Source organism: Emys orbicularis, chromosome 9, assembly GCF_028017835.1.
Source record: "Emys orbicularis isolate rEmyOrb1 chromosome 9, rEmyOrb1.hap1, whole genome shotgun sequence".
Taxonomy (NCBI): domain Eukaryota; kingdom Metazoa; phylum Chordata; order Testudines; family Emydidae; genus Emys; species Emys orbicularis.
The window spans coordinates 26,812,746-26,827,048 of record NC_088691.1 but is presented as its reverse complement, the minus strand read 5'-3'; the positions used below and the strand labels follow the sequence as shown (position 1 = coordinate 26,827,048).

The window sequence follows — 14,303 nt, the reverse complement described above, 5'->3', positions numbered from 1 at the left end:
ACAGCTTCTGCAGATGCACAAAAAAGAAACCGTGCCTCTATAAAAGCATTAGTTATTAACAGGAGCATGATTCATACTTTAAGCATGTCACAGCATACCACCACACCAGCCTGGGGCCTGCCAAGAATTGAATTTCCCAGATCTAGATGATTTCCTCCCACAATGCCCTGAGTGAGTGGACGAGTTGCCCTACAGCACCTTGCGAATGCGAGCACAGAGAGATGCAGTGAGATGTGGCACAATGAATCTTGGCTTACACACGCCTAGATAGCGGCTTGCTTATCACTGAGTTACAGCACCAGTGCGGATGCAGGGAGTGAGAGCAGTGTGCCGATAAGGACAGTGTGGTCATGCTGTAGTGTGATAGGCTAACCTGGAACTGCTTAACTCAGGATTAGCCTGCACTGAAGATGTCGCCTTGGAGGGCCTTCCCACGGTCACACTGTCCAAAGGGGATGATTGCTCTGCTGCAGCTGAGAAGGAAATGGAACGACTCCATTGTGCTTCCAGTTCCCCTTGCTTTCTAGTATGTGTTAAAGTCACATACAAAGAAACAAATTGAGGTTGGACCCTCTTTGCTTCATAAGCTAGATGACAGTCTGAGATTTTAAATTATACATGCACAAGCTCTGATTTTTAAATCAGAAACTGCAGTCTCATCTACTGTTTTTCCAGGTAAGCTCTAGGGATGGCTGGGAAACAAACAGGATTAGAGCCACACAGGCACCAAGGAGTGAAAACTGTGCAATTGAGAGGAAGCGTTCTTTTTACTCAGACTGCTTAGCCCTGCTTATTTTTGTTAATATCTATTTAAGTCAAACACCCTATGGGCAGGAAGAAAAGATCTCCTTGCTAATGATTCGACAGTCCTGTTCAATGTAGGGCTGAGAAAGCTCCTGATCCACTCCTCTGGATGCACAAGGGAGAGCTCCTGCAAAAATGAGGAAGATAAGGTTGGATAAAAATATTCTAAAAAGTCCTTTCGGGTCTTCTTTATCCAGCATAAAGAAGCAAAATGGGGCACAAATCTATTATTCCCCTTTGCAGGATAGAATCTAAGCCTTAACTTTGAATTTCCTGCCTTGTCTCAAAACCTATGTGATTTATATAGGGTCCAAATCGTCATCCATGTGTATTTATGTGGGCTAGATTTTTAGAGGCACCATAGGGTGTTAAGGCTTGTCTGCCATTCCTGCGTGGCAAGCCAGTGTGAATCTGCGATGTGTCAGCTTGCTTCACAGTAACATCCCATTTGGACACAGCCAGCGCTTAATTTGTGTCGGGGCTTGCCAAGGCTGAGCCCCGGCACATCTAGGCTTGGCAGTTCATAGCCCCAGCACCTCTAGGCTTGGCAGTTCATAGCCCCGGCACCTCTTTCATTACAAATTAAGCACTGGACACAGCTGCACTGAAAGTCCCAGAGTGTTCTTTGGCTGCTACTAAAGCATGGTAAGTCAAAGAGCACTCTGGGACTTTTAGTGCACTGTAGCAGCATTCACACGGTCCCTTACTGCGTGGCAAGCTAGTGCCCTGTAAACTCACACCTGGTTTGTCACGCAGTAGTGTCCCATGTAGACAAGCCCTTAGAAATGTGGGATTTTGCCACCAGACTCCTTAGGCTCCTTTGACAATCCCAGCCCATTGTGTGAGTTACCTTATTGAGCCCATGGCCAGTTCAGAGCATGCTACAGAGTTTCCATTTCCCAGATAGGGACCCTTGATGGAGTCGTACAAGATTGTCCAGCAGTTCTTTGCACTTTTAATTTTTAAAACAGGTAGCAAAAATGGGAAGCCTCAAGACAGCGGGTGTGGAAAGGGGACAGGAAAAAGTATCTGGAAAAGACAAACTCAAAGGCACCCTCTGATCTGTTCTGGACTCACTGCCACACACTCCAGATAAAGGGGTCAGCTTGTCTAAACGATCTGTTTCTTTGAATTAATGAGTTGTGGGAAAGTTATTTTTTTTTTTACACTGCTGAGAGGGTTAAGCCACTCCCTAGCCACAGGAATTGGGGAGGGACACAAGCTGCTCTTCTTTTAAAGCAGGAGAAGTCTCGCTCCATATAGTTCCTGCAGCTGGGAGTCTGGAGCCTAGAAGAGCCAGATGCACTTGTAAGCCTCTCTCTCTCCTTTTTTGTTTTTGTTCCCCCTCCCGCACCCGAAAAATGTCATGTGGCGACTTTCACTTAACTACAAATATTTAGATATTTTTGTGGGCTGTTCTCTTCTTCCCCTTTGAGCATTAGCCAATAGCCACATGCTGCCTCCTTTCACAGCAAAGAGCTGCCTTAAGGGAGGATCGTTACAGAGGGTTTCTTAAACGACCAAAGAAAATGCAAATTGTGTGCTCTTAGCATACGCTCTGGTTTAACCAGCTTGGTACCGAAGCCAGCCCCAGACAGATCTGTGAAGAAAATACTGAACTTAAGACTTCCCCAAAATCTTTCACTTACTTCTAAGGGTGAAAACAGTGAGCAGATCCAGTGTGTCAAGTTGGAGACTTAAAAAGTAAGTTGATCTGATGTTTAAATGCTGGTTGCAAAGATTCTTTCCATGGCTTTAATACTGCAGATTGCTAGGTACAGTGAGAGTTGCAGAAGTGGGAGGACAGTCTTATCTCCTCTCTCAGCCTGATTTTGCAACCTGTAGTTAGGCTTTTTTCATAAATTGTTTAGAAAATCGCAGGTTTTAACTTGTAAAATACAACTACAGTGACATAATGGGAGAAGTATGCGTGGGGCAGAACTCTTGCAAAGCTTCAATGAGGACCATTTTAGGGCTTTCTGTGGATTCCTCAATAGTGTGGAGGGGAAAGGTGTTTGGGGGTTTCCAGGGGTGGGGGAGGATGTGTCTGCCCCAGATTAAATTAGGAGAAAACATGACTTTATTTTCGAAGTTCAGCAGTTTGCTGGTTTCCTTGTCTACAGTAACTGCTGGGGTTATTTTCCGTTCCCTCAGATGTAATGCCAGACTTTTTGATAACTTGTAGAAGAATTTGAGACGTGGAAGAAAACTTTCAAGCCTGGGTGTCTACAAGTGAGGTTCCTCAAATCCAGTTAGGCATTCGCACCACTGAATATCATGCCACCTGTATTTAGATGCCTAACTGTGGATTTAGGTACCTCACTTGAGGCATCTACTGGACTGACAGACAGGCTGCACATTTCCCATCTCTGGACGTGAGCACTGTCTAAAGAAGGTCAGAAGTAGGCAAATCTCTTTCGAGGACATTAAGCTCTCCGCTTACATAATAATATTAAACTTACCCACAGCCAAAGAACCCTACCATTTCTCCTTTATTCTACAGCGATCATTTTAATACCTCCTCCCAGAAAAAAATAGAAATATTAGTATTAGGATTGGTGAACATAGCTCATATCTTTGGATCTGGCAAGAACTTCTATGTGTTGACTGAAAAATTTGCCCGATGACCAACAATGTACCAAACAACCTGCTGAAAGGTATTCAAGTCATAACAAAAATCTTGAATAAGGCTGGCAGTTTGAAAGTACAGTATTTGTAACCAAGCAAATACTAAAGAAACCAAAAACCTGTATCTGATGCCATTTAAATTCCTGTATAACATATAGGCAATAAGTCAACACCAGCCATCTGTATTTTAACCACTGTGTTATCTACACCAGTTCAGAGCCAGGGGTTAAAGCTCTGGTGGCTTGTCTATACTAGCATTCCCAGCTTTGGTCTCACTAGTGAAGCTGAACTGGTGGTAACAACAGTGGGAAATTTAAAAGAAAATATCCAGTGTAGATAGGAACTTCAAGAGAGCTTGAATGGTATCACATGAAGTCTTCGAGTTTCTTTAGTGTTCACTTGACTACAAATACCATACTATCAAATTGCAAGTCAGAATTAATCAAATACTAAAGCAATTGTTTACCTCTTAAGAAAATATTGATACATCAGGATCAGACTGATAATGAAGTTTTATTGTTATTAGTAATAATATGAAGCAAAGGGAAATCTATAGCCTATGTCTCTCCGAATCTGAAAATTACTTTTGTTTAAGAGACTGCTCAAAAATTGTTCTTGTTAACCTCTGAGGATAGGACAAGAAGCAATGGGCTTAAATTGCAGCAAGGGAGGTTTAGGTTGGACATTAGGAAAATCTTCCTGTCAGAGTAGGTGAACACTGGAACAAATTGCCTAGGGAGGTTGTGGAATCTCTGTCAGTGGAGGTTTTTAAGAACAGATTAGACAAACACCAGTCAAGAATGGTCTAGTAATGTAGTCCTGCCTTGAGTGCAGGGGACTGGACTAGAAGACCTATTGAGGTCCCTTTCAATCCTACACTTCTATGATTCTATGGTTCCACATATCTTTATTTGCAAGGAAAATACAAAACCCACAAGATGAAGAACATTGGTGACCTTTTCAAACCATATCTCCTCAAAAGTTAACATCCCCACGGAAAATATAGCGTATAGATTTACCTAGGAGTAGCACAGAACCATAACAAAAGTATACTTCAGCATAAAATTTTTCCTACTTTTTAAAAATAGCCCACAGCTGATCTACTGTTCCTAATCAATATGACAGAAAATCCTATTTCATGGACATTGGACACTAACAGAAAGAGCAGATGCATGCAGACTAGATGATCCATGATATTGGTAATAGAAGATGAAGCATTTCTCATGTAGCTTGGCTTGAATCCAGCCCCAGATTAGCTATGACTGAGAGCTGTCATTTAACAGCTTTTTAATAAATAGGTTTCCACATCAGAACGCCACCGCCACCATTTGAAAGTTTTGCTGGCCCTCTTAGTCCTTGTCCACACTGGGAATTTGCCCCAATTTCAGCCATTGGTGGCCAGCCACCAATGTAACTGCAGCAGTGCAAACCTCTAGTGTAGAATGCAAAGCCTCTCTTTGCACTGGGAGAGTTTACCCCTAACTGAAATGGTTGTAAAATGCACAGGCGCAAATTATGGCTCATAGAGTCTTTGCCTGTCTACACTAGGAGTTTGCACTGGTGTAGCTACACTGGGAGCTGAAATCAAGGCAAATCCCCAGTATAGACAAGGCCATGGTAAAGAGCCATAGTAAAGCAGTCAATGAGTATGGAAAATTAATCGCTGTCTAAAGCCTAGGGCTGGTCCCTCTGGTTCAGAATTAAAGCTAATTGATAGGGCAGTGTGGGGACCCTTTATTGCCGTTGCCTATGTGTCTGTTTTGAGGTAAACAGATGACCTCAACCTCCAGCATTTTCAATCCAGCACCTTTCACAGGCACTACAATTCACCGAACATTTCACTGCCATTCTCTCTTTTCTGCTGCGGGCATCAAACTTAGTCACAGATGCTGGGGACTGGCACACTTCTGCTTACTAACTGCATGATGTAATAAAACACTTGGGGGAGGAGATTCCAAAGGCAGAACGCACACAACCGACATAACCCAAACTTACTTATATTAGAATCCCTCAGCTTTGACCAAACTAATGGGCAAAAAAAAGAGACTTATTTAAAAATCTAATAGCCAAAAGGCTCATGTAACTGAAATGGAAATCCTCTCTTGCTGCCACCATGCAATCACTTGCACACGAGTAATTTTGCACACAAATAGACCCATTGAACTCTCCTGGGAAAAGTTATGCATGTGCGTAAGTGGTTGCAGGTTCAGAGCTGAAGGCTACAGGAACTAGGGGCTTGATCCTTCAGAGAGTGAAGTCAGTCGCATTATTGCCAACCTCAACAGTTCAGAAATCATGAGCTGAAGCTCCCAAAAGATCATTATTGCCTTAAAAATCAGGAGATTTTAAAAAATAATACCTTCGGGGTTCTTTTTCTTTGCCTTCTGATTTCTGAGATTTTAGGGTACCCTTGTTTCACACTTTCAAACTTTTCTCTGCAACCCGTGAGGGCTAGAAATTTCCAGCTTTTTTCATGAAAGATGAATTTCTCATGCAATCTCTTGATTCCAGCAGCTGAGGTTTCATGAATTACACCAAGTATGTTGAGACTTGAAATAAGACCATGAGAGCTGGTAACCCTGTCAATGGCAAAGCTCCCATGGACCTCAGGGAGGCAGGATCAGGTCCTAGATCACTGGTTCCCAAACTTTTTGTCTGCATAATCCCATTTCCAGACTTTGTTGCTTTCCGCAACCCCAGACAGCATGGAGGCCACCATTTTGGCATGACCCCGGGTGGGGTCATGACTCATGACCCATAGATTGGGAACTGCTGACCTAGACAATCCATCCAGGGACTCTGTTATAAAGAATAGACTATAAAATAAACATGTGATACACTGTGGGCCCGATCCTGCAAACACTTCCACTCAGTCTCTCCGGATTCAGTGGGACTGGGACTACTTGTGCGAGCAAAGTTAAGCATATGCTTGTTTACAGCATTGGGATCTGTATATGACTAACTGTTACGAGGCATAACACAGAGGAATATAATGTATGCTCGAACTGAAAGAAAAATATACAAGTCACCACACTGATCTTGCAAGCTGACTCAAACCTATGCAATATAACTCATCAAGGTTTTCAGTTTGTTCTGGCTATACCTCACTCTGTCCTTTAAGCTAAAATATAACAATAAGGAATTTTTAAAAGCAGCTGTCTGAGTTCAGCGTTTGCAGGTAACTCACATACTCCTCCTCAGAGAAAATTAAATCTGGCTCACATCATTAAGAACACTAGAATTGACATCTAGGGTTGATTATGCTTTAACTCTCATTTTAAAAACAGCCATAGTGGCATCTTATACTTGGCTTTGTCTCTTGTTTATGTAATTCTTTAGTGCAATTTTCCAGTGTAATTTATTTAAAACCCACTAGAAGCCTGGGTACAGTATATGAAGAATTATTAAGAATAACAAAACTAAATCGTCTCTAAATTGTTTGGTGGTTATTTTAATTTGGCATATACTTTGTTCTGGTTAATCATGGCTGCCCCCTTCTGGTTGCTTACATGCCTACCATGTTAGCTGCAGCTGTACGTAGATAAATGGTTCCATGCACTGTCATTATGTAAAGAACATAAAAAGAGAGGGATCTGTTATACCCTCAATATGTGGCCAAGCAGTAGGTCTAAGTCACAAAGTTCCATCCAATTTCTACCCAAGGTTGGATGTTTGGATCCAGGGTTTTGGTTCTGCCACTATTTTTTTTAAAAAGGGGGATTGTTTGCAAATTTTATGTCTGGATCTGGACTGACATTTGGAACACCTCCACAACTGAGGTTTGTTCAGTTCCAAGGTTTTGGTTCAAGACTCCACCAAGTATAAACAGAAACTGATTTAGTTAAAAATTCCTGTTGATTATGACTACATCAGTAGAGGCATTTGGTCATGTTTGTAAATTAGACTTTCCCTGTGCCTAATTTCATATGATGCAAAATTAATCTAAATCATCATCAGTTAGCAAATAAATTCTTTCAACAGATACACACAAGAATTGTCACATATTTTATTTGTTATAATCAGCCTACTTGTTTGAATGCAGCACATTTTCATCAGTGGTTTTTAGTTTCGCTTACAAATCACTCATGATTTTAAAGGAAATCTTTAGTCATATTTAGAAACCCGACAAATGTCAGTGCTCAGCTGTTTTAAAAGAAAAGCATGATCAGAAACAGCTGTTGACTAGTTGCTTGTCTTCTTAAGGATAATAAGAGAAATAGTAATTTATGTATAATAACCAACCCCTGGGGGAGATTGGGTCTTCAGGGAACTAATAGTGAGAGGGAAATCCTTCCTACAGTAGGTAATTGGTTTTAATTAGTCCCAGGTTGAGGGCATAGCTGTGCAAAGTGTTCATATAGAATCCTGAACTTAACCAAAATCAGGACAGGTTTGGCGTCCAAATGCAACTGTGAACATCACCACGTGGCTCTTGCTTATTTAAGTTTGCATGTTGTAATGTCCTTCCAACCACAGCCTCTCCCACCACACCTCTTCCCCAAAGTCCATTGGGGAAGAGGTGTGGTGGGAGAGGCTGTGGTTGGAAGGACAGATCAGACTCATCGCTGAGCTACTCTAAGCAGGGAGACTATCTCCTTCTGTCCATGGGGAGACCCATGGATTATCCTGAGATATCAGACCTTAAGGTCATGATATTTTTATGTATGGAAAGCTATTTTAGGTCACTTTTAGAGTTTTTGTTGAACTCATGGTAACTAGAGCATCTGGTTTCAGAGATGAAAGAAAACAAAAAATAGTCCCAATGAAGTTTTAAAACTTCCCAGAATATTTATAAAAATAGACTTGCTGTAAAATATTTGGCACATATAGAGGGCTTGTTAGGGTAGGATGCTATAAATGTTATATTGTTTGGGAACACCAGCATAACCCCTGATGCCTTCCCACTCCTGAGTAATCTGACCATCCCAAACCTATCATCATCATTATTATTATTATTTAGTATTTGTATTTCTGTAGTGCCTAGGAACCCTGGTCATGGAACAGGACCCCGTTGTGGAAGGCACTGCACAAACACAGAACAGAGACAGTCCCTGCCCCAAAGAGTTCACAGTCTAAGTAAATTCATGCAGATAAATCCTTACTATGCCATCATGTATTAATTCTTTCTCACATATGTAATCTCAAACATCTTGCTTGAGAGTGAAGACACTAGGCTTTTTTAAGTGGTGGACTTATCTCTTTGTTTTTATTCATCTACTTCAAACATTATAAAATGCTACTGCTAACAGATTTAAGATGGAACAAATCAGGCAGCCTGATGTTCTAAATTGCTCTACATAAAGCAATGGAACTGAACGAAACCCACAAAGGGGAACAGAGTCTGTGTAAGGAAGCTAACCTAGGCAAGGATGGAGGATTTGCCTACTCCGCTCTGACTCAGAGAGGATGTGATCTTACCCACTGCTGGGAAGTGGCTCTGAACAAATCATTATATAACCGATTTGCTTGTCCACTTCCAAATCTCGCCTGCCCCTCTACAGGCATACAGAGGGGTTCTTTATAAATCACACACACGATAGCTAGCATGTCCTTCAGAGGTTGCTGCTGAGCATTTCTAATATTATGTCCCCCAAGAAATATTTATTTGATACAGAAGTTGTCCAGTATTAAAGGAAACCAAAAGTAATTAAATGCTTGAGCTCAGCACTTCCCTTGATGATTTCAGAAGGCTGAAATGCCCCCTTGCACCAGACTAGTGTGCACTTCCTAAATGGTGCTGTATAAGACACGTGTTTTTTCTTTGATTTGGGGAGTAAATCTTTATCTTCATAGCACCTCTTTCAATGGTCCCCGTCACAGACCTAGATGGAATTCGTCCTAATCATCTTTTTAGCATCTGAACTATTTGCATATGTAACAGGGTGGCTCACCCACTTAAGGGCCAGAGATCTGGGACCAGCCAGCCCTGATCACTAATCAAATGCAGCTGAGAAGGGCATAGTTTTTCCCTATAAAGGGCTGTAGGAAGATGCTGCAGGAAGGGACAGTCTCCTGCAGTAAAAACAACGAGGAGTCCTTGTGGCACCTTAGAGACTAACAAATGTATTTGGGCATAAGCTTTCGTGGGCTAAAACCCACTTCATCAGTTGCCTGGAATGGAAAATGCAGTAGGCAGGTATAAATACACAGCACGTGAAAAGATGGGAGTTGCCTTACCAAGTGGGGGGGGGGTCAGTGCTAAGGAGCCAATTCAGTTAAAGTGGAAGTGGCCTATTCTCAACAGTTGACAAGAAGGGGTGAATACCAAGGGAGGGAAAATCACTTTTGTAGTGCTAATGAGGCCAATGTAATCAAGGTGGCCCATTTCAAGCAGTTGACAAGAAGGTGTGAGTATCAGTATTTGTTAATCTCTAAGGTGCCACAAGGATTCCTCCTTGTTTTTGCTGATACAGACTAACACGGCTAACACTCTGAAACCTGTCTCCTGCAAAAAGAACAGGAGTACTTGTGGCACCTTAGAGACTAACAAATTTATTAGAGCATAAGCTTTCATGGGCTACAGCCCACTTCTTCGGATGCATATAGAGTGAAACATATATTGAGGAGATATATATACACACATACAGAGAGCATGAACAGGTGGGAGTTGTCTTACCAACTCTGAGAGGCCAATTAAGTAAGAGAAAAAAAACTTTTGAAGTGATAATCAAGTTAGCCCAGTACAGACAGTTTGATAAGAAGTGTGAGAATACTTACATGGGGAGATAGATTCAATGTTTGTAATGGCTCAGCCATTCCCAGTCTCTATTCAAGCCTAAGTTGATTGTATCTAGTTTGCATATCAATTCCAGCTCAGCAGTTTCTCGTTGGAGTCTGTTTTTGAAGCTTTTCTGTTGCAAAATTGCCACCCGCAGGTCTGTCATTGAATGACCAGACAGGTTAAAGTGTTCTCCTACTGGTTTTTGAATGTTATGATTCCTGATGTCAGATTTGTGTCCATTAATTCTTTTGCGTAGAGACTGTCCAGTTTGGCCAATGTACATGGCAGAGGGGCATTGCTGGCACATGATGGCATATATCACATTGGTAGATGTGCAGGTGAACGAGCCCCTGATGGCATGGCTGATGTGATTAGGTCCTACGATGATGTCACTTGAATAGATATGTGGACAGAGTTGGCATCGGGCTTTGTTGCAAGGATAGGTTCCTGGGTCAGTGTTTTTGTTCAGTGATGTGTGGTTGCTGGTGAGTATTTGCTTCAGGTTGGGGGGTTGTCTGTAAGCGAGGACAGGTCTGTCTCCCAAGATCTGTGAGAGTGAGGGATCATCTTTCAGGATAGGTTGTAGATCTTTGATGATGCGCTGGAGAGGTTTTAGTTGGGGGCTGAAGGTGACAGCTAGTGGTGTTCTGTTATTTTCTTTGTTGGGCCTGTCTTGTAGGAGGTGACTTCTGGGTACTCATCTGGCTCTGTCAATCTGTTTTTTCACTTCAGCAGGTGGGTATTGTAGTTTTAAGAATGCTTGATAGAGATCTTGTAGGTGCTTGTCTCTGTCTGAGGGATTGGAGCAAATGCGTATCTTAGAGCTTGGCTGTAAACAATGGATCGTGTGGTGCGTCCTGGATGGAAGCTGGAGGCATGTAGGTAAGTATAGTGGTCAGTAGGTTTCCGGTATAGGGTGCTATTTATGTGACCATTGCTTATTAGCACAGTAGTGTCCAGGAAATGGACCGCTTGTGTGGATTGATCTAGGCTGAGGTTGATGGTGGGATGGAAATTATTGAAATCATGGTAGAATTCCTCAAGGGCTTCTTTTCCATGGGTCCAGATGATGAAGATGTCATCAATGTAGCGCAAGTAGAGTAGGGGCGTTAGGGGACGAGAGCTAAGGAAGCGTTGTTCTAAGTCTTGATATTTCTGGAGTTAACTTCCCATTGTAAGCCCTCCTCCCACATTTGGATTTTGGTAGGCTAACATGTAGGGCTCTTATGAAATGAGTGAGGGACTGTGTATATTATATTAATATATTATATTAATTTGGCAAGTTAAGATTTGTATCATTCCTAAGTGGAGTGAGGCCTGTGCAGAATTTTGGCAGCTAACAAGCATCTATTCTAGCTGTGAGCAGCCTCAACCTTGGAGCTGTCTTCAAGATTATTTTTAAAGTTTTTTAAATCGTTCTGTGTACTAGAAAAGGCTTCTTTGTACACTTTGGTTAAAGCTTCAAAACTTGCCATATGGGCTTTCTCCTGCTGAGGTCTGTCCTCATGCAAGAAGGCCTCCGGAATGGTGTGGAGGGAGTTGGGATTTGCCAGGCATTTAGAGAGTGAGCACACTAAAAACAGGAGCGAGTAGCTAAACGTGTCCCTTTTGAATACATTTTAAAGTTCTATATTTGCTGACCAGTGATTATACTGCTGTCAGATATTTCCTTCTCCCCCTTTTAACTAACATGGAAGTTAGAACTTGGAAGCCAATAAAGTTGTCTGCATTGCAGCTCCAACCACTACTACTGTACTGCCAGTTTGGAACCAGTGGTAGCACCAGTGGGGATTTTTGTTTTGTTCTTTTATTTGCTTTTAGAATGAGTTATGAGCAGGGCCGGCTCCAGGGTTTTTGCCGCCCCAAGCGGCCGGGGGGAAAGGGAGGAGGGAAGCCGCGATTGCGATTGGCGGCACTTCTGCGGCAGCTCCACCGCGCCACTCCATTCTTCGGCGGCAATTCGGCGGCAGGTCCTTCCGTCCGAGAGGGACCGAGGGACCCACCGCCGAATTGCCGCCAAAGAGCCGAACGTGCCGGCCCTCTTCATTGGCTGCCCCAGGCACCTGCTTGCTGCGCTGGTGCCTGGAGCCGGCCCTGGTTATGAGAAATTAGCATGGGATATTCAGAAGTTCTCAGTGTTGGGCTAATTCTTCTTCCTTGGGGGTCAAAGGCAAAACTCCAATTGACTTCAGTGGGAGAAGAGTCAAGCCAATGCTGAGGAATTTTGAAAATCTCACCCTTGATGTTTATAATACGAATTATCTGGGTTTAAGAACATTGATCCTGCCTTTTGTGAGGATAGTTATGCCATCAGATATTTGAAATATTAGCTCAATATGAACCCTTCTAGCCCCACCCCAAAAAACAAACAAAAAACTCACCTTTCTGTCTTTTCCATTTAATAATTGGGTTATATTTTGATGTACTGCTTTATAAAACTCACTTTTATTTTTCATCTTTAGACTGTAGGTTTCAAGGTGACACCTCTCAGGCAGAGCCTATGGATACCACAGGAAATATGACCGCATTGCCTGACGGCAACTTGACATGCCTTTTGACCATTGACGACTTCCGAAATAAAGTGTACTCCACATTGTACTCTATGATTGCGATTCTGGGCTTTGTTGGAAACGGCTTTGTACTGTGTGTCCTCATAAAAACGTACCAGCAGAAGACAGCCTTCCAGATCTACATGCTGAATCTTGCAGTGTCAGACCTCCTCTGTGTATGCACCCTGCCTCTTCGAGTAGTGTATTACGTTCACAGAGGCAACTGGTTCTTTGGTGACTTCTTATGCAGAGTTAGTTCCTATGCATTCTACGTCAACCTGTACTGTAGCATTTTATTCATGACAGCCATGAGCTTCTCTCGCTGCATAGCCATAGTTTTCCCCGTCCAGAATCTCAATTTGGTAACTGAGAAAAAGTCCAAACTGGCATGTCTGAGCATTTGGATTTTTGTCACACTGACAAGTTCTCCATTTTTACTGAGTGGGTCTTACCAAGAAGGTAACAAGACAAAGTGCTTTGAACCTCCAAAAAGCAGTCAGATGACCAGCCTGCTGGTACTACATTATATTGCGCTGTTTGTAGGCTTTATTATCCCATTTAGTGTCATAACTATCTGTTATGCCATGATCATAAAGACCTTACTGAAGAATTCTCTGAAGAAGAATCAGTCTACTCGTAAGAAGGCCATCTGGATGATAATCATTGTAACAGCTGCCTTCCTGGTCAGCTTCACACCTTACCATATTCAGCGCACAATCCACCTTCACTTCCTGAAGAGGAACGACTCCAGCTGTGAAGACATCCTTTTCATGCAGAAATTAGTAGTGATAACCCTATCCTTGGCAGCTTCAAACTGCTGCTTTGACCCACTCCTGTATTTCTTTTCAGGGGGCAACTTTCGGAGGAGACTTTCCACATTTAGAAAGGCTTCCTCCTCCAGTGTGATACAGGGACCCAGGAAAAAGTTATCATTAAAGGAGAAAGACGACGAGCCATTTCAAGAAAGCCATAAATAAGGTGGATGTGCAGTGTAGCTGTGCTTCCTTTGTAAGGCTTTTTGTGTGGCACTGCAGTAGAAATAAGCTCACAGTGGGACACCAGTGATTGCAGAACTGCTTCAGGAGAACTGAACAAAACAAATGCATCTTCATCAAAGTTAAATAGAGACAAAAATCCAAAGGGACCTGCTTCTACTCATACCTTTCTGACCAGACACCCCTCTGGCTGCCATTGAGGGGTTTATTTGATCGTGCTGTGGAGCATTCTGAGGGTAATTTTAAATTCCAAGAGACTCAAAGCAAAAAGGACTGAAATGTGAATGGATATTCTGAAAACGTGCTCAGAAGGCATGTACAGTTCCCGCCCCCCTCCCCCCGACTTAAGAAGTTACAGCAGAGCAGCAGGAAAACATTTGCGTGCTGGTAAATTCATGCAGACAAACTCTTCAGATCCTACATAAGGTCATGAGGCAACTCTACAAAGACCATTAGTCACTGAGCCAGTGGGAAATGTAAATATTTGCCATGATAGAAGTTGATGGAGCTTATGCAAAGGGGGAGGGGGAAGAGAGGAGGAGAGTATGCACTGAATCCCAAAACAGACACTGATTTCACAGGAAAATGTCTTCCCTATTCCCAGTT

General features: G+C 42.6%; 1 protein-coding gene across 1 annotated transcript; it reads left to right on the top strand.

Moving 5' to 3' along the window:
• Positions 1-2,454: 2,454 nt before the first annotated feature.
• On the top strand, positions 2,455-13,679 carry CYSLTR1 (cysteinyl leukotriene receptor 1). The gene is made up of 2 exons (XM_065411289.1): positions 2,455-2,508; positions 12,616-13,679. Exon 2 carries the CDS (start codon positions 12,654-12,656, stop codon positions 13,677-13,679), a length of 1,026 nt encoding a protein of 341 aa, XP_065267361.1. The 5' UTR covers positions 2,455-2,508; positions 12,616-12,653.
• The last annotated feature ends 624 nt before the right edge of the window (positions 13,680-14,303 follow it).

Excerpts from the sequence above, each read along its gene's own strand:
- CYSLTR1 (XM_065411289.1), top strand. The coding sequence starts at position 12,654 with ATGGATACCACAGGAAATATGACCGCATTGCCTGACGGCAACTTGACA.